At 42.7% G+C, this 20,393-nt stretch overlaps 4 protein-coding genes across 4 annotated transcripts; 2 read left to right on the top strand and 2 right to left on the bottom strand.

The window, feature by feature from the left end:
* Nucleotides 1–1,306: 1,306 nt before the first annotated feature.
* LOC146968047 (myeloid-associated differentiation marker-like protein 2) lies at nucleotides 1,307–2,253 on the top strand. The gene has a single exon (XM_085762292.1). The coding sequence runs from the start codon at nucleotides 1,351–1,353 to the stop codon at nucleotides 2,251–2,253; it is 903 nt and encodes a 300-aa protein (XP_085618418.1). The 5' UTR covers nucleotides 1,307–1,350.
* Nucleotides 2,254–3,820: 1,567 nt separating this feature from the next.
* LOC146968046 (myeloid-associated differentiation marker-like protein 2) lies at nucleotides 3,821–4,809 on the top strand. The gene has a single exon (XM_085760954.1). It carries the CDS (start codon nucleotides 3,891–3,893, stop codon nucleotides 4,731–4,733), a length of 843 nt encoding a protein of 280 aa, XP_085617080.1. The 5' UTR covers nucleotides 3,821–3,890; the 3' UTR covers nucleotides 4,734–4,809.
* Nucleotides 4,810–5,295: 486 nt separating this feature from the next.
* Nucleotides 5,296–8,496, bottom strand: LOC146968045 (putative protein MSS51 homolog, mitochondrial). Its single transcript, XM_085760953.1, has 6 exons — nucleotides 8,211–8,496; nucleotides 7,756–7,911; nucleotides 7,523–7,647; nucleotides 6,823–7,386; nucleotides 6,584–6,677; nucleotides 5,296–5,787 (listed from the first exon to the last, which is right to left on the bottom strand). The coding sequence occupies exons 1-6, from the start codon at nucleotides 8,225–8,227 to the stop codon at nucleotides 5,583–5,585; spliced, it is 1,161 nt and encodes a 386-aa protein (XP_085617079.1). The 5' UTR covers nucleotides 8,228–8,496; the 3' UTR covers nucleotides 5,296–5,582.
* Nucleotides 8,497–8,642: 146 nt separating this feature from the next.
* mss51 (MSS51 mitochondrial translational activator) lies at nucleotides 8,643–20,009 on the bottom strand. The gene is made up of 7 exons (XM_085760952.1): nucleotides 19,865–20,009; nucleotides 17,700–17,877; nucleotides 17,177–17,326; nucleotides 14,905–15,029; nucleotides 14,017–14,580; nucleotides 10,754–10,847; nucleotides 8,643–10,168 (listed from the first exon to the last, which is right to left on the bottom strand). The coding sequence occupies exons 2-7, from the start codon at nucleotides 17,855–17,857 to the stop codon at nucleotides 9,961–9,963; spliced, it is 1,299 nt and encodes a 432-aa protein (XP_085617078.1). The 5' UTR covers nucleotides 17,858–17,877; nucleotides 19,865–20,009; the 3' UTR covers nucleotides 8,643–9,960.
* Between the last annotated feature and the right edge of the window lie 384 nt (nucleotides 20,010–20,393).

Below are 20,393 nucleotides of genomic sequence, written 5' to 3'. Positions count from 1 at the left end.
GTTGTTAGTGTTTTTCCCCCTGGCTTTAAATAAAGTTAAGTATTTGAAATTACTCTTTACTACTAGCCTACTTTCTAGTGTAATTATTCTACTGTAGGCGCCAATATGGGCTAACAACACACAGGGGGCCCATGTAGGCATTCTCTGGGCAAGTTTGCCCAAGCAATGTCCACATGGGATTAGTGCAGGTTTTGCCCTGCCAACGCAGTCCCACAGAAAACATTATACAAATACGACTACCCACAGTGGGCCCCTGTGGCATGTATGCTGGGTTGCAGCTCAGGCAGCTCCTCCCCCCAAGCAAAGTCTCCGTCCATCAACATTTAGATTAACAATGTCATCATTAATATAGACTCTAGGTCAGGGACATTATTATAAGCATTCTGCTTCCCCCTTTTGCCAAAAGAAAACCTGTTAAAGGGATAGTTCACCCAAAATTCAAATTTCACTCATTATCTACTCACCCTCATGTCGACTAAGAGCTGTGAGAATTTTCAGAGTCCTCCGTTCCTTCTCTGAGTTACGGGGGGGTCCACGCAGCAGTATTTGTCCATATAATGGTTGTCAATGGATACCAACTTTCTTCATCCAAAAAGACACACCAAAAAACATCCAAATACCTCCATACTGCTCGTCTGTAATGTCCGTCTTGTATTGAAGCCCCGACATGAGAAATTGTTCCGAAAAAGTCTATATTTTAAGCTTGTTTGTAGCGGAAGCTCCCAGTATCTCGGTTCACTGCTCTTCCTGTGTCAGTGCAAATCTCCCGGAACTGACCGGCGGAACAATTTCTCATGTCGGGGCTTCAATACAAGAGGGACATTACAGACGAGCAGTGTGGAGGTATTTGGATGTTTTTTGGTGTGTCTTTTTGGACGAAGAAAGTTGATATCCATTCACAACCATTATATGGACAAATACTGCTGCACGGACCCCCTCGTAACTCAGAGAAGGCACGGAGGAATCTGAAAATTCTCACAGCTCTTAGTCGACATGAAGGTGAGTAGATAATGAGTGAAATTTGAATTTTGGGTGAACTATCCCTTTAAGATACACCACTAAGAACTACTTTACATATTGCTGTATTGTTATTGATATGGCTAATATTGTTACATTTTCTGTAATAGTGTCCATGTTCAAACACAACTTCAGTTACTGCCCATCAGATGCAGCAGACGTCCATCCCACACAGTCCATATCATGACTACCATGCAAACCAGGGAGGCAATAAAGGACTATAAGCAAAGTGGAGTTGGAAATCAGATGAGCAAACACTGCTGTTTCTTGCGGCTGGAAGGACATACCTAAATTACAAGCTTATTTCAACCACTCTTCAGCTCCTTCAGAGACATGGGATTTATTGATAGTATCAAGGACACCTTATCCAAGGCTGTGTTTACTCCCTCTGCTCTGTTAACGGGACGAGGCGGGCTTCACATGGCTCAGATCATCGTGTCTCTGGTCACTTTCCTGCTGGCTGCCTTCAGAGGAGGGAGCAGTCATACCTACTGGAACTACGCCATGTTCACCTGGGCCTTCTGCCCCATCATGACCCTCATCATCACCATCATTGAGATGTTTAAACTTGACATCGTGCTGAATTTGTTTTGCATGGACTGGTCTGACTTCACCACGGGGATGGCTATGTCCTCTTCGCTCATGACTGTATCTGTCGCTATTACATATGCCAACTTCTACGCCTGCTGGAAATTTGCATGTCTCTACGGTTGGATTGTGAGTATATTTGCTCTCTTGTGCGGTTTTGTCTACACGGTTGAAGTGGTGAAAGACAAATTCATTGACGGGAAGAAGGGAACGTACCTTGCTATACTGCCTGGATTCTTGAAAGTACTGGAGGCCTTTGTGAGCTGCATGATTTTCATCTCACTGACTGGTTACAGAGACAAGCCCGCTCTGATCATATGCGTCATAGCGTACATCATTCCTTTCCCCATCCTCCCTGTCATCATTGCCACCAACATCCTCAAGAAGCTGAAGAAATGCTTGCCCTTTAACTTGGACAGGTTTGTGTTCATCTTCCTGGTCGTCTCTGTCCTGCTGTACATCTTCACTGCTATCATGTGGCCCATCTTTATGTTCAGAAACAACCCTCGTCCAAGCGACTGTCCACCCAGCTTCTGCATCTGGGCCATTCAATTTATGGTTGCATTTTTTACCTATGTGAATCTCATTCTTTTCACACTGGACCTCATCTTCTCCCTGCTGGGTATCTGTGGCTTTAGCCGACCATAAACACAATGGTATCTTTCCAATCATCTTTTTTAAAACCTACCAAAATTATACATTTATATATTAATTAATTAGTTCATGTATTTATTATTCAAAATCTATAAGGTAAATGCTCAACATATCTCAATATATCTCCCCACAGCACTGAAGTAAAACAGTGAACCATGAATAATGCTTATAAAGCCTGGTCTCAGGTTGGTAAACTGTGCCATCTCTGCACTGGGGGTCACATGATCACATTTTCCACATCTGGGCAAATGTAATTGGTTGTACGCAGTCTCCAGAGGAGTGGAAATAGCACTGTGGCTGTGTAGTGTGTACCAATCACAGATTGGGGCTTTTAACATCTTTTTGTAACCTGACCTAAAAAGTAATCTACACTTTGTCATGCCCTATGTGTAACTTTGACCAACACACAACACAGAGCAGAATTCACACATGACCACAGTACACTTTGCATAATAAGATTTGAATGCTGAAAAAAAATGGTTCAGCTGTCAAACTGACTCAATCAGAAGTGGCACAAAGAAATTAGATCTCTGCAGTTTTTATACTAAATATGAATATATTACATTTTGTTGTGTCCCATCTATTGATTTATTCAATGTATGACATTTTTCTAATTTATCAGCTTCATGTATAATTTTCCATTCTCCATGTTTATATTACCGTTGCTGTGTTTTGGGGTACATTTGGGAATACAAACTGTCTACGTCACTGCCAATAAATATTATGTAAGAGTTGTAACTTGCATTGTGTGTGTTTGAAAATGAGATTATACACATGAATAAGCACACCTGAGTTTCCTGGGATCTGTCACAGCCACAGACACAGATGAAGTGTGCAGCGGGAATAAAGATGCTCTGAAGTGATGCTCCTATTTGTGTCCTGATATTTTCACTACCAGGCTAAAAAGGTTTAAAATAATAGAAACATATGTGATAGAGACAGAGAGGTAGTGTGTATGTCTGTGTTTTGTTTTGTTTTTGTTTTTTTGCTTTTTTGGGTGTCTTTCATGGCTTTAATTAGAAATGGGGAGACAGAGAGAGGGGGGAATGACATGCAGTAAAGGGCCACCGGTTTGTTGATATACAATTTTCCATTTAATTCAATTGAAAGGCACTTTAACAAAAACCTGTAGAATTAATTTGATCTAAGAAGGAGAAAACAAACATGACAAATAGGAAAAACAAGAAAGAAAGTGTAGTTTATTTACCAGATTTTAAGCATTTCACTAACTGGTAATATATTTTGAATTGTTTTAACCAGATATATCACTGAAGGTTTGAAAAGCAGTCCGTCTACTATCCCAGCGTACACATAAAACACACAAGAGTCCAAAGATATCTCAACGTCTTCCTAGACAAATAACCAAGTCCAGTTGCATTCAATTTAAATTTCCTTGAGATAACTATGACCTGGACAAATGAGAATATTCACAGGCCAAAGAACGATTCCTGCACAATGAAATTTGAATACAAGGAAATGTGGAAGTGACACATGGTCACGTCTCAATAGAGCAGCAGCATGTGGTCATTGTTGCTGATGAAGTAGCACCAAGGAGAGCTCGTCTATGGTGCAGGCATCTAAGGATTCTCTACGGTTCGATTTCAAGATCTGGAAGTACAGAACTGAGCATCATGTGTGGCCCTTTCAAGAGCTTCTCAGCCATTTTACGCTTACTGGAAATAATATTCAGTGCCCTGGCTCTCATTATCGTCATCTTCCGGGGCAGGATGGTGAGTCCCTGGGGCGTGTGGTGTGAGTTTGTCTGGGTTTTCTGCATCGTTGTGCCTCTGGTCCTGCTTGTGATGGAGGCCAAAATGTGGCACCTCCTCCTGGCTGCCTTCCTTCCCAACTGGGCCGACCTGAGCTGCGGTTTCACCATCCTCTGCACCGCCATGATCACCTCTGCCACCTTGATCTTTGCGGCTGTTTTCGTCTGCCTCACCTGCATCAGCAGCATCATGTGCTTCATCTTCACCGTGGCCGCCACTGTCGTCTTCCTCATTGATGCTGTGATGCAAAAAATGAAGTGTCCGAGCGGCTACATGTCCAGCCTGAGAGGAGTTCTCCGTACTGCAGAGGCTTTCACAGCTTGTATCATCATCACTGCTGCCACGGACCACTTTGTGAATGGTGAATGGTTCTATCGTCCTCCCTGGATGATGTGCAGCGTCATTGTGTTTGCTCTTTGCCTCCTGGTCACCGTGGTCATCATAGTTCTCAACCTAATCAAGCTGCTGCAGTGTCTCCTCTCATTTGGGCTCAGTCTGATGGAGCTTGTGTTCAACGTCGTGGCAGTGATACTGTACGTGCTGGCCATCATTCTTTGGCTCGTCTTTGGTTATAAACGTTCCCGTTACAATCCCTACATCTGTCAGAAGTGCTCCTACACTGACCTTAACACTGTTTCCATTGGAGCTATGATCAACCTGGTCCTTTACATTGTAGACCTGGTTTTATCCATCAGATCTCGTTAGAAGTGCAGACATGACTCACGTTTGGAGAAAACACTGATTTGATTTAGATGCATCATTTTATTTCCTTACTTTGAGGTACATTGGGAAAGTGTTTAAGAAACAGCAGATGTGTATTTGTACTGTGCTGCACTGTAACATTAATTTATCTCCAAATCAAGTCAAATATTTATTTGTTTTTATGTGATATGTGATATATGATATATGTTATATTATTAATTCTAGCTGTTTACTTTGATTCTGACATGTTAAGAAGAGATGAATACTGTATATATATAGCTTCATTATGAACGAGTGCCTTTTTATTCTCAGGGGAAAAAAATATGTCTTTAAAATAAAGGAAAAACTACTGTGGTTTAATCATTACAGATGAGACAGTCTCTTGTAATTAATTTGTTTTGTTTTGTTTTTGAAGTCATTATATCAGTAGATGTGAAGTTATTGGATGAATAAAGGCGTTGTTGAACATGAGTTCAGCTCGCCAACGTTCATTGAAGATTAGTAAAATGTCACATACACTCTGTAAACGCCGTAGACGGACTATCTAAACAGAGTGAACCTGATGTTTGACTAGTTCTACAAAGTTTTATTGCCTGTCTGCAAACGCCACAACAGTTCAGAACCAGTATATTCAAATGTTCAAACACCTCTGGCAGTTGCATGGCATGAAACTAAGATAGTGAATGCAAATGTCAGAGCCAAAACTGTTAGCTGTATGTATTGGCACGTAAAATGGTACTTATACATTGCTTATGACTATTTTCCAAGTGATTACAACAACAGAAAATACAGGGTTATAAAAACAATACTTTATGGTCCAGAAAATCAGAGTTCCAGATGTTCAAGGCTTCTTCAGGCCTCCTCCGGCTCCTCAAACTCCACCGTCTCCAGCAGGCCCTGGAAACAGAAGTAGTGGGAGTTGCAGAAGACAGGAGCCTTGTTGGGAGACGAGCCAACCACCTCTGGCTTCAGCGATGAGAAGGGGTTGGCTCCGCTTCCCTTCATGTCCATCTCCAGCTCCAGCAGGATCTGAAGGGAGTAGGTCATCTCGGTCTCACTGTGGACAGAGGACAGGAGGCATTGGTCAGTGTTCACTCTCGAAGATAAGAGAGTGGTAAGAGGATAGAGAGCCAGCTTGGGGAACAGTGGACATACCACACTGAGGATATTTGCATACTTTCAATCACTTGTGTATTACAGTAATGCAAATCATATGTGCCACAGGTGAAAAATACAACCTATTAAAATGATTGATTTTCTAATATCAGTATGAATATATGAATATTTGAGATATGTCAAGTTTCGTTGACATACAAATACAAGAAAATATGCACTTAAACTTCAAATATTGTAGTGAATTACTATTACTATTACTTTTTTAAAAGAATAGTTCACCCAAAAATCTAATTGCACTCATTATCTACTCACCCACCCGTCCAAATTGGACGGACCAGGAAGAGGAGCTGCCATTACAAACAAGCTTGAAATATAGATTTATTTAATTTTTTTTCGGAACAATTTCGCATTTCGAGGTTTCAATACAAGACGGACATTACATACAAGCAGCATGGAGCTATTTGGATGTTTTTTGGTGTGTCTTTTTGTTACGAAGACAGTTGGTATCCATTTGCAACCGTTATATGGACATGCACTGCTACGCCGAGACCCCCTGTAACTCAGAGAAGCCACGGATAACTCTGAAACTTCTCCCAGTCCTTAGTCAACATGAGGGTGAGTAGATAATGAGTGAAATTTCAATTTTGAGTGAACTATTCCTTTAAGTTTAGGTATCTATATCTAATTCTGGGAAAACATATTAACTGTGTGTGTGACTGCCAGTCTCCAATACTCACTTTAGAGCAGTGAAAAGTGCAGGAATCTCATAATCCCTGAGCAGCAGCAGCGTTGGCAGCCAGCCGTCCTCCAGGCCCTGACTGGCATCAAAACCTTCACATAAGAAAATATATTAGATAGAAGTCCTGCTGGGCACAGTGGAAACAATACAGACTAAAAGTCAAAAGATGGTTATTTGCTCCTTATAGAAAATCCTAACATTTAATAATCTATCTTTGTGTGTTGGGGACCACCTCACCAGGATTAAATCCAACCACCAGATCTGGTTTGGCTGCTTCATCTTTCTCCACCAGCTCTTCCCAGAACTGGTGGTACAGGCCCTTGTAGGCGCTGATGTAGACCCTCTGCCTGGGGCCAAACGCTCTAAGAGGAGGCCTCACAATGGGGCCGTCCAGCACCTCCGGTCCCACCATAACTATCTCGATTCCCTGGTGCCCGGGGAACATGCGGTTCAGCTCATCATAGTCAGTCAGTCTGGCTCCCAGTGTCTCAGTCTGTCCTGCTCCCACTAGGTGAATGGTGAGAGGTTTGGAATAAGGCTTAAGGCCGAACAGCCTCATCCCCCAGGCGATGGTCATGGGCCTGGAGAAGAACTCACTGCAGACCCTCCACAGCGACTGCCTCAGGTCATCATCATCAGGTCGCGGCCTGCCGGCGTCGGACCACAGGCCTTTCATGTTTTCACCGTTCAAAATGGGATCAAGCCGAGCGGTGAGATCTATCTGCATGGTGAGCCAGTCATCCCAACCTTTAATATCTGACTCGGGCTTTGACCATTTATCTGTGGGGAATGGAAGCTCTCCTGATGATAAAAAAATATACATTTAATTAGTTCAGTCATGTAAATGTTGGTATCTATCCTTTTATGCACATTTCTCCATTCATCTCTTGGAATATTTGACTTCTTCTTGATTTCTCTGCTTGTGTGAACATTTTACCTTTGAACAGAAGCCACTCCACAACTCTGTCGATGGCAGCCAGACGCAGCTGTGAGCAGAACTTTTTGTGTTTGGGCCAGTCGCCCTTCTGACAGTCTTTACAGCAGTAATACACATTGAGACATCTGTGCAGAGAGGACAAAAAGTAAGATATCCATACTCTCTTATACTATATTCCTACAGTAACTTTGATGAGAGAGTAATGTGGAGGTTAACTTGGATGAAGTTTTTACCTTGCACACCGCTTCAGGTTCTGTGGGTTGGAAAGCTGACTGGGCAGTTTTTCACAACATGCACAGACTTTATAGGACTCCTCCATCTTCTGGAACATTTCTTTTTGAGAGCGGAAGGCCATAGGTTTACCCTTGGCTTTGGCCTCAGGGACGGCTCTACAATAAAATATATATAGCCCATATTGATGGAGTTCATAAACTTTGATAGTCATCAACATCCCAGAAAATAAAACAGCGAATAACAACAGGGAGCACAAGTAATGTAACTGTCTGTGGTGGCATGCCTGTGCTCAAAATACCATTCAAATGTCATGCTGTCACAGTTAACAAGCACCGGGCTGCTCTGTTCTCACTGTGCGTGGCTTCAGACGCATGGTGTCAGGAGGTGGCAAATGTAAATTTGGGAATGTTCTCCATTATCAAAAAGCGGGGTAAAGGAAGTAAAACCAACTTACTTTTCTGATTCTGTCATTTCTGAGCTTCAGACAGGCTTCGCTGTTTCTTCCTCTGCAGTTCCTCTGGTTTGTTATCTGAGCAGTCTGGGTGGGGGCTGACACTGCTGCCAGATATAGCACCTGTGCTCTCCCTTCTAGCAGGCTCTGACAACTCCAGACCATTCCAGACTTTACAAGAGCTGCACTCCAGCAAAAATTACATTCACACTGTTTCTAAATATAGACAGAGGTTAAAAAGGCAAGATAAACCCATGTACATATGATTCAAGCCAAAGCATAATGGCTTTTTATTAAAATATGAGCTCTGTGGAAATAATTATAATGCTAGCCCACCAGGACATGACCCCTGACCTCTAATGTTTCTGAGCCCAACTGTTCAGGCACAAACTGTACTACTTTAATTTGTACCACCATCATCCACTAGAGGACAGTGTCACATTGTTTCAGGAGCCACTAATGAATCTAAACAAGAAGCACATGCACAGAGATGTAATGGCTATGAGTTATGTTATGATTCAACTTTGCAGATTAATATGTCATAGTTCACCATTCATCTTTCTTTGACCAAATGGTAATGAAAATTAATGATTTTTTTGTTGATATATCTTTACTTACAACATATCTTTTAATATGGTGTGATCAATGTGATAAGATGATGATCTATAAAACAGAGTAACTTCAAATCAAAATATTACCTAAATGTTTTAATTTACATTATTTCTTTATTGGAGGTTATTTCTCTTTTTAATTGGAAGTTGGAGTCGGTGACAGTAGATCATGTCCCAAAAAGGAAAACTGCTTTAGCTGTTGTGAGTAGTTTTGTGATCTTTGTTAAAGTGTTATATTTATATCTGCAACAGAGGCAAAATTCCTGGCCTGGAATTAGTGAAGCAAATAATGTTGGGTTATGTTAAGAAATATGTCAAATCAGGCGATTACTTATGTCATGGTAATATCTAATCAGTTAATGCAGTGTTTTATAATACAATGATAGCCTAATATCCACCCTGAATACAACTGAAAATAGCTGTCACACATAGCTACCTTTTTTATTGTAAGAATTTGGGACAATAATTGAGTCTTCACTGGGCAAATAAAGAAATTATTATGTTGTCTTTTCAAGAGGACAATTACAGTGATGATCGAACAGAACAATGAATGAAGGAAACAAAATAGCTAAAACAAAAATGAAGATACAGGCTCTGCGGCACACATGATTTATTGAAGACTTATTTTAGATCATATGTTACATTAGCATGCATATGATATGAGTCATGCAGCTATTGTAAAAATTGTGAATAGATTCTAGCTGCGGAGAAAATTACAGGAAACCATCAAATGAAGACTGAGCTCATTTTGGTCTCATTAGGTTTGTACAGCGGTGACCCTTTGTATCCAACATCCATGTCACCGCAGGGCACCGATGATGTACAAACCTTTGTCCCCCTGCCGGTGCCCTCAGGTGCCATTAGATGAGCTTTGAATGATTTTTGGAATCTGACTCATTCATTATTAATATCTGAAGTCAAAAGGACACTATTGCAGCAGTGAAGGCCCGTTTTTCACTATGAAAAATGCTCTCTGCTCCCAAAAATCAGAATCTAAACTCCAATTAGCTGCACACGTGACCATCTCCGAGAGGGTACAGGAAACCCCTCAAGTTCCCCAGGAAGTTCCCAAAATCCTATATTGAAAACCAAATCTTTAAAGAGGGGGTAACAAACAGGCTCTGATTCTTTGTGACAACCTCTTAACTGTCGGGGTTTGGCTCCTCAAAGTCTTCCCGTGGCAGCAGCCCTTGGAAACAGATGTAGTGAGAGTTGCAGTAGACCAGGGCGCTGTTGGGGGAGGACATGACCTGCTCTGGTTTCTGTGAGCTGAACGGACTGGATCCACTGTCTCTGATGTGCATCTCCAACTCCAGCAGGATCTGCAGCGAGGACTTGAGCTCCATCTCGCTGCAAGGACAAAGAGATGGCGCAGGAGTCGGTTAATTAAGCAACTTTAACCTCATGGTCCTTGTGAGACTCCAGGTGAGAGACTATAATCTAAGCACCTCTTCACAGACTTATCCCAACATCCGTCTACAAGAAAACAGCTTGAGAGAAATTATAGAGGAACAGCATCAGCAGAAGAGAAAGAGAGGCACATCAATAACTCTGCTCTTTCACATGGGGGAGCTTTGCAGAGAACGCCCGCAGCATAAAAAAACAAACAGGAAACAGATATTTGCCACCAGAGGGAGGCAAGTGTGAAGTGTGGAAGGAGTTGTGTTATCTGGGCTGTGGGTAATAACCACTGCATCAGGACTGAGGACTGTGGTGATGGAGTCAGGAAGACTACAAATGATATACTAGGACAAAAAACAAGGGATGCAGTAAACGGGTTGTATATGAATGACTTATGATAGCAGATGGTATAGAGTGAGTTAACGAGGACCTCCAGCACAAAGAGACTCAGATATTCAATCACTACTGCTCAAAGGGAAAGGATCTTATTATCTCTATAATAAAATGTGAAATGTTTTGATTTATGTGACTAACCTGTACATGGTGAAGAAGGCGGGGATGTTGTAGTCCCTGAGCAGCAGCAGTGTGGGCAGCCATCCCTCCAGCAGACCCTGGTTAGCGTGGAACCCTGGGTTAAATACACACACACAGACCCACATCAGATAATGTTTTGTTTTGTTTTGACTTATTTTTATGATCTCACTTTTAAATGATTACTTCATTGGCTAATATTATTTCAGATTTCCTGATTTTATCTTCTTGATGATTTCATTACAGTATTACTTCTATTATTGCTTTAACTGTCTATTGACATTATTATTGCTATGATTGATTTTTCTGATGCATACCTAAAAAAACAAACATATATAAATCCTTTAAGCCGGGGAGTGGTATAGCTCACTGGGCTGAGCAGGTGCCCCATATACAGAGTATATATCAGTGGTTCCCAACCTTTTTTGGCTTGTGCCCCCATTTTGACATCAAACATTTCTGCCGACCCCCGATCACGCGCAGTCATGTGATCGTGGCCGTCAATCATGCATCAGCTCAGATATTTTTATATGCTGCATTTTATTTTAACTTTATATTCGAGAAAGTGAAAGTATAGAATACAGTTGTGTGTGGTGTTTTTAATAATCAGTTTTAAAAGAATAATAATTAGTTAAAAGAATATTTTTATCAGTAATTTTTTTAATCAATTATCAGACATTTCAGGCGACCCTATTTGAATTCCAGGCGACCCCAAGTGGGGTCCCGACCCCAAGGTTGAAAAACACTAGTCAATATAGTCCGTGCTGCAGCAGCCTTGGTTCGATTCCCCCGGCGGCACCTTGCTGCATGTCATTCAATTAAAGGCATAAAAGACCAACAAAAAAAAAATCAAAACAAACAAAAAAAACTTTAAGCTGAAGGTATGTCACACTCTATAAATAAAGTTTATAATGATTATGATTATTATTGCTTTTGTTGTTGTTGTTGTTGTTGTTGTTATCATTAAATCCTGATTGGTGCATGGCAGAATGTGACATCACCCGGCCTTTCCTGACTCTAAAAAGCTCTTCTACTGAGCTGCCTGTTCCCACACAGACTGACAGACAGCAGGTCAGGTGATTTTCCCCCAGTGAGGTGAAGATCGAATGGATTACACTTCATTAGTCTCCGGCTGCACACGTCTTTCTCTTAATACATCTCCCTCAGGACGTGTCACTGACAGTGTTTTGCATAGCGTCTAATTATCAGTCAATATGACAAAGGTAATCTGGCTCCAAACAGGTTGATCTCGTCTACCTCCATTACTGGTCTTGCTCAAACTCTCACAGTGCAGACTGAATATGTGTGACAGTCTCTCACACACACACACACACACACACACGCTGAGATAGACAATCCAGTGCAGCAGTCTGGATATATTCAAGATGGGTTGGGCAGATAATCCGACAGCATATTAACTGACAGATGTCACTTTCCCCCCAACTCTGGTTTATGTCATAGTATGTTTGTTTTTTTCTGAACAGCAGTTTGGTGATTGGCTCATCCTTCAAACAGATGACTGAGGTTCAAGCCACCGTGGCAGCAAATACTGTAAATCCATCCAGCTTAAGTGTCCTTGTGTGAGACAAAACCAGGAGAGCAGCAAAGAGAGAATTTCCCCCAATGCTGATCAATAACGTCTCACATTATTAGTCTGCCTGAGAGAAAGACGTAATCACAGATTAAAATTCAATCTGCACTAAGAAAAAGTATGGGTGGGAGAGAGAGAGAGCTATGAATCTGTTACAGCTTCAGCTGCTCTGTAACATGCATCCTGATGGCTGCGCTGGCTGTGTGTGTCTGCTGGAGGCTCTCAGAGCATGCCACGGAGGCTAGAGAATTGTCGGGCCTGTGATACTGGCACACAGATGGTATCATGTTATTCATCGCCTGCCGCGTCTTCCCAGGGAACTCAGACTGTGGAAAGAGAGGATTTGATGTGAATAATGCACGCTATGATATGAACATCCCTGAGGTTACGCTCCTCGTCACAGTAAAACATTTAACAGGGAGTGAGCATTTAGACGTTGATACCTTCAGGGGATAAGGTGACGAAGAGTGTCTTACTTTTAATGACTGCACTCATTGCTTATATCAACAGTCTGGACCATATGGTAGGTTAAGTTCTGTTATTGATGTCGATTTTCTTTGTTTCAAACTGTATTTTACAGCTTTGAAAATCCATTTTACAGCCTGGTGATCTGGAGGTTGTGCTTGTGTTCTTTGAGGCACCTGTTGTCAGTGGTTTGCGGATGACACCACCCTCTCTTACTGTCTAAGGTCAAGCCTCCTCACACACAGACACACACATTCCTTTTTTTATTCCTTTCATCTTGCTGCCTGCTCCGCTATCACTTAGACAATGTTATAATGCGGTGCTCTGCCAGCATTGCAGTCAAGATGCAGACACTCCAACAGTTTACTTACAGGATGACTGACTAATGTATATTTAGCTCCAGTGGGGCCGGCAGTGGTTGCAGTGACAACTGAGCCAGGGGATAGTGGTGCAGTCGGGTCGGGGCTTTACTGCTGCTTTGCAGGTTAAAGGGTCAGAGATGTGATTCAGCACAAGTGCTTAGGAGGTGTAGGGTTATAGTGCCACTTTAAAGAGATGGTTGTTTGTGAGGGTGGACAAGAGGATGGACACTATTTATATATTTATTTATATTATAATACTGTATATGCATTTTTTCATGCAGTGGGAAAAATTGTGTTGTGCCACATAAGTATTACATTTATCTATAACTCAGAAAACATTATTTGTTATATAGGTCTCAGTGTTGTTTGTACTTTGAGTGAAAACAGGACAGGGCTGAAGAAGTTGTTTTAAATCAGTGATGACCATGGCATGCAATGTGTGCCTGAGTGAATCCGAGGGGGTGGAGTGAGACTCCCCTTCCAAAAGGGCAGCTTACCGACATTATGCTGAGTCCAGCATCAGAAGCCAAACTCTTTCCCAGCTGCTCCCATTAATTACCCAAATCCCCAATAAAAGCCTGGCACTAATGAATAGGCCCGATGTAGTGAGTTATATGTGTCCTACTTGTTGTGTTCTCTGAGAGAGGTTACTGTCAGACAAGCATGAAGGCAGAGAAGTCACCGGTTCTGACCACTTCAACTTTTCTATTTATAGATGGGGGGATTATTCTGGTCATTGCTAATTGATTTTAAATGAAAGGCATCTATCAGCCAGGCCTGTCTCAAGATCTCTGAGTGTGTACAATCACAGATCTCCAGCATGGCTCTGTGTTGTATACATTACATACCAGGATGAAATCCAACCACCAGGTCTGGTTTGGCTGCCTCCTCCTTCTCCACCACATCCTCCCAGAACTGGTGGTAGAGGGCTTTGTAGGCGCTGATGTAGACCCTCTGTCTGGGACCAAAGGCTCTAAGAGGAGGCCTCATGATGGGGCCGTCCACCACTTCTGGTCCAACCATGACTATCTCTATGCCCTGGTGTCCGGGGAACATGTGGCTCAGCTCATCATAGTCAGTCAGTCTGGCTCCCATGGTCTCATTGTGGGATGCCCCTGCTAGGTGAATAGTTAGGGGTTTTGCGTATGGATCCAGGCCGTAGTGTTGGACGGCCATCCCAACGGCGAGAACACGAGAGAGGAACTCGCTCTGAAGGCGCCATAAGGACTGTCGCAGGTCGGCATCATCTGGCCGTGGTCTGTTGGCGTTTTTCCAAAGGGCCGTCATGCTGGCACTGGACAAAATGGCGTCCAGGCGTGGATTGAGGTCTCCCTGCATGGGGAGCCAGTCGTCCCAGTTCTTCACCTCAGCAACTGACTTGGACCACTTCTCCGTGGATAATGGAAGTTCTCCTGTGTGGGTGGTAGGTACAACATTGATGGTTTTATGCGACACAAAACTGAAGGTACAGATGAGTGTTGATTGTACCTGCCAAGTTTAGATTGTGCTTGAAAAGCAATCAGAGAAATTCAAAGGATGAGGAACTTTAATTAAAATTTCAAAATTACACCAGTGTTGCAAAGCGTCTTTCTGTCACTTTTTGTCTCTCAGGCATTCAATCTCTGCAGCTCAGCTTTAAAATTATACCATCTCATTAGCGTGATTTCTCTGTTTTGTGAACTCAAACAGCTGTTCAGGCATTTTAATTCAAATGTCGCCGCCTTTTCATTTCTCACCGGTGAACATCAGCCATTCCACTAGTCTGTCAATGGCCACCAGACGCAGCGACTTGCAGACCTTTTTATGCTGAGGCCAGTCTTTTTTCTGACAGTCCTTAGCGCAGTAGTACACATTCAAGCATCTGTGAGAGAACGATAAGAAGACAAAGCAAAGTGGGAAATTAGCTATGAAAGCCATAAAAGTTCAACTTAGAGCCTGTGAATATTCTCATTCGTCCAGGTCATAGTTAGGCTATCTCAAGGAAATTTTAAATCGAAAGCAACTGGACTTGGTTATTTGTCTAGGAAGACGTTTCACCTCTCATCCAAGAGGCTTCATCAGTTCATGTAGCATTTGACCAGGCTGGGACTGGTCTAACTATCTGGTGTGGAGATCCAGGTATTTAACCTCTGGGAGGGCGGGATGATGTCGCTGGAACCCTTTGTGCTCCATGTGCCAACGACAGTCGTTAGAGTGACAGTTGTTGGTGGAAAGTTGGTTTTGACTTTGTTAGCGCCCACAACCTCGCAGAGGTTAAATACCTGGATCTCCACACCAGATAGCTGGACCAGTCCCAGCCTGGTCAGATGCGTACATGAACTGATGAAGCCTCTTGGATGAGAGGTCAAACGTCTTCCTGGACAAATAACTAAGTCCAGTTGCTTTCGATTTAAAATTTCCTTGAGATAGCTACTTAGAGGTACTGTGAATGGTGATGAGAGCTGACTTTATTTAGCACCAGGTCATATTTCAAGTTTATTCAATAAGTCAGTTCACAACCAAACACCTGGAAAGGATCCCATTTCTAGCCTATTAGCAAATATTAGAATGCTAGCATGCTAAACTAATGTGTGTAACTAAGGTGTTGAACATGAACTTGCAACTTGCAATGCCATACAAGTATGTTAGCATCTTCATGTTAGCTCTGCATCATCTGTAACATTATATCAAGATGCCTTCTTTATTAATAGACTATTGTTTGTGCCAGGATGTAGCCTAAATACCATCCTACATCTACCTAAAACCCATCGTTATACTTGACCTTATAAAACCTCAAACTCGTGACACTGAACACAGTTTCTGTCCTTTTTTAGATGACAGCTGGTGAAAACATCTATGACTGTCAGATGCTGGAATTTATTACTGAGTATATGACCTCTTTGTATGTACCCTGTGTCGCCTACAGTTTAGGTGGTGAGGTAATGTGTTGGATTAGAGGTCCAACAGCCAGTGCCAGTTGGTGCTTTGGGAAGCTGTATTACTTTACCTTGCAATCATTTGCAGCCTTAGAGGCAACCACATTTACATAAAATCATTTATCAGCCAATGTGTTCTACCTTGGTGCACCCAGGACGCACTGGTCCTCCAAATGAGGCTTACAAGTGGACAAAGGAATCAAAACAAGGTGAGAATTAGAGGTTGCTCCGAAAGGTAAATGTATAACACTTTTTCAGAGATGTGTTGGCCTCAAGTGTAATAAACGAGGTCAAATCAATCAGAAAGAAAATTGAGAATGTAATGAAAAGTCACCAGATGCAGTTGGACAATCGGTGCCTGATTCTCAGATGTCAACACTTTGTAGGGTTTCACTTGTCAGCGATTCGGCTTTTTCACGGCTGCTACTGGTGGTAACTTTTGCGAGAGGCAGTGACAGCTGAGAATTTGAAGGGGATGCACATGCAAGAGTGTGTGTGTGTGCTAGTGCGTGTATGTATGTGAATCAGCGTGAGAGAGAAAATGAGATAAACAGAGCAACAGGGAAGCAGAACAGCCAGAGCAAAAAAGAAATAAGGGAAAAAAAGAAAAAGAGGTGCAATAACAACAAGACCCTTGCAAATATGGAGCATATTATCCCTCTCTTTACTCTCAACACACTCCTTGAATTACACTCTGTGGTGTTGTGACACTATAAACTACATTAAGCTGCTCTTAATATGCTGCAGAGAAATGAATCACAGTCAGGGGACTTAGCTATATTTGCCACTGGCCATTGTCCACCTCTGTAGAGCTGTCCACACCTTGGTGGCCTATCATCCTGCCGCCTGATACAATGGCAATGGGAAGTGCTTAACAGATATTGGGCAGCAATGTCAAAATGTCAATGTCCTCACCGGGTGATGATAGAGCTGAACTGAGAACGGTGTAGGTTTTCAGTGGCATAAAATGTTCAGATTGTCAACAATGATTAACATTAATCAGTGTTAATGCTCGAAATATTATAAATCGAGCACCACAGACCACTAACACCTAAGCAAGTACATGAGTGAGCACTCGAGGCTTTGCACTCACTTCACACAGCGTTTCAGGGTCTGTCCTTCGCCGAGATGTTCAGGCAGCTTGTTGCAGCCGGTGCAGAACTTAAAGGTCTCCTCCATCTTCTGGAACATCTCCTTGTAGTTGCGAAATGAGATCCCATTGTTCTTTCCCTCCAGAGCATCCCTGTGTTAGTGAAACAAATGAAGTCATGAAATCTGACTACATGAAAAAGTAACCAATCATTTGTGACACATTAACAAATCAGAGTGTTAATAAAAGATGCTTTCTGACAATGAAATGAATACTTAACTAGAACATGCACTGTATATCCTCCCTCTATGTCATATTGTTATGAAATATGTCAATGTTTTTTTTTTTTTGTCGTTGCTGTTTTTTGGTTAAGTTTGCTTTATTTTTTCTCTTTGTATTTTTCAGGGTTTTTGATTTGTATGTGTTACTCTCAAGTATAAAGTATGAATAGAAAAAAGTCAAAGTGTGGGTGTTGTGAAAGTGAAGCAGTGATGAGTATAACATCAGTTTCTGATCAGTTTTTTACCTGTACTGTCCATAGTCCTTCATGTTGAGCTTGTTGAGAATCACCTTGGAGAGCCCGGGCACGTTGGATTCCAGCGAGAAAAAGGCGGACAGGTCAGAAAAGACGCTTTCAGTCCCTGGAGTGTAGGACTGAGGCAGCGCTGGGATCTGGGACGCCATATTGTCGCCTTTTCTTTCCTCTATGAAAAGAATTACACATTAAAAACAAGCCCTGCTGCTGGTACTGTATGTAGAGGACACTGTGACACCATTGTTGGTTTTTGGTTACTGTAGTGGTCCAACAAAGCACATCTCTAACCACAGACGTTAGTGATGCTGGATGCAATCAGAGCCTTAAAAACAACCCAACAAAATGTGAGCCTTCAGCCTGTAAGTCAGTGTTCTCTGGTCCGGTGCTGCACTGACCAGTCAAATATGTGCAAGTGCACATTCCTGGTAGATTACTGTGCCATGTTTTCACAGTTTACCTTACAGTCATGGCAACAGCAATTGTTGCGATGATTACATTTCAGAGTTGCTAATCCTGTCACAGAGTATTATGAAAATGTCATGCAGTGTTTTGGTGTTTGTCATGGAACTGGACCCGATACCTGAAACAACACACACACACACACACACACACACACACACCCCTCACCACCGTCAGTTCAAACTGACAGATGACTGACAGATACAAAGCAGAGACAGTGGGTGGTGAGGGACAGAGAGACAGTGGCAGAGACAGGGACGCCCACCCTGTCCCATCCCACCCCTCCTGCACCCAAAGTCAGTCTGACAAAAAGCAGAGCTGGAAACATGGACTTCAGTGGGAGGGAGTGCAGCTCCAAGCCCCACACACACATCCACACACACACACAGAGGCATGCGTAGTATGCACCCTGACAACCGGGTAACACGACGCACTGACACAACAAAGATTTTGTCTGCTTTTTAGATGATTCCAGACAGGGTTTGAAATGCTGCTCTTGATAATGTGCGACTGCTGCCAGGGCCCCACAAAAGCTATTTCAGTGCGGATGATAACACTACAACAAGTACACACTGTCAAAACTTTCAAGCATATGTGATTTTTCTTTCTTTTTTTTTTCAAGCAACAGTGAAATGTTCTATACATAAACAAACAGACAGCACAGATTCCTTCCTAGTCTACGTTGTGCTAATCTTCAGGGCAGCTATACTGTAGGTATCATTTCTCAACAGATGCTGTGGTGTGGACTACAGCCGGCTTGGTTTCTGTGCTTTAAAATACACTCCAGCCTGATGCCCTGATGACAGAAAGACTCACACATGAGGATCACCCCTCAAACCTCAGACAAGCAGAGGCCTCATCAGGCATGTTCCTCCGGCTGCGTCACAACATTTCTGCCCTTGACAAAAAAAAAAAAACCTCACGTCCCTCTATGCAGCCGAGCAGCCCTACAGTACTTGCAGGTCACATTATTTATTCACTTGGGTTGACAAGTGGGAAAATAAAGAGGGGAGAGAAATGTGATCATCTAGTGGTGGTAGTGGTGGCAGCACACACATCTGTAGCTCACATGTCTCCTCCAGTCTTTCTAAACTGTTTAGACTCACGTTGTAGTAAGTATGTTACAATAAATATGATGTATTCCATTTAAATCAAGTGTCTGTGATTTCCTTTTTCTACTCCCTGTGATGAACCTGTCTGTCTCTACAGTGCAGCAGCAGCCAGCTACTTAACCTGGCCACGAAAAGCTGCCAAAGTGCAATTACGTTCACACAGCTCACAGACTCAGAGCAGTAAAACACTATTCTTAGCTCGGGTACTTGCACAATAAACACTTTTCTTGCTACTCACGCTACCCCTCACTCCACTTCTCCACTTTAACATGAAAACTTCCACTCTACTTTCAGAAAACTTGGTATCTTTTCAATTTCATACTAATTGTTGCAGGGGAATGATTTTGGTCTTATCATGTCTGCAGACAAAATTGAAAGGTCTATATCTAATTAGTTCCTTGGTATCTACAGAGCACCAGGGAGACATAAGAGATTTCTCACAGGAGGGCAGGTCTTTGCTTTTTCTCTCCTCACATATCTGACCAGGACTGGGTTTTTTTTGTGTGTGTGTGTGTGTGTTTTTTTAAGCATGCACACAGTGACTATCTGGCCAAAGCGTTATCACAGATATTTTAGCAGTCGTACCTTTTGGTTCCAGACGAGCAGAGTGTGTGAGTGGCTTCTAGATGGTTCTGGGTTTTCTTGTTTCCTTGAAAACAGGACTGAAGAAAGTGATTGACAGGTCCTTATGCTGGACGTGGACACCTCGTGGAGCCTCCACAGTGTCTCTGGCTCTGTGGGGGTAAGTTTTCAAGACCACAGCAAAGTAAGAGAAGGGTGGGTTTAGGGCTGTGGGGCGCTCCTGACATCTGAGGTCAGGGAGGAGGAGGAAGAGGGGAGGAGGAGGGAGCTGGATGGGGTGGGGGAGATGGTTAGGGGCTGAAGAGGAAAGTACATTTTTAGAAAAAGATGGGTGGGGTGTAGTGGAGGGAAAAGGTGGGGGGAGGTTTGGGAGAAGAGGTGGAGACTCAAGCAGGGAGTGGACACACACACACACACACACAAACACCCCCAGTGTGACATGTACCTCGAAGACACACCGTCCTAGGATGAGAAGATGCACATCACTGGTCAGGGAACGAAGCGTTTGAAATTTCTGGAATCAATAGAAGTG

The sequence above is a fragment of the Trachurus japonicus genome, chromosome 19 (genome assembly GCF_045865225.1).
Source record: "Trachurus japonicus isolate A0001 chromosome 19, Traja_1.0".
Taxonomy (NCBI): domain Eukaryota; kingdom Metazoa; phylum Chordata; class Actinopteri; order Carangiformes; family Carangidae; genus Trachurus; species Trachurus japonicus.
Note: the sequence above shows the minus strand (reverse complement) of the source record. Positions and strands in the feature narration are given on the sequence as shown.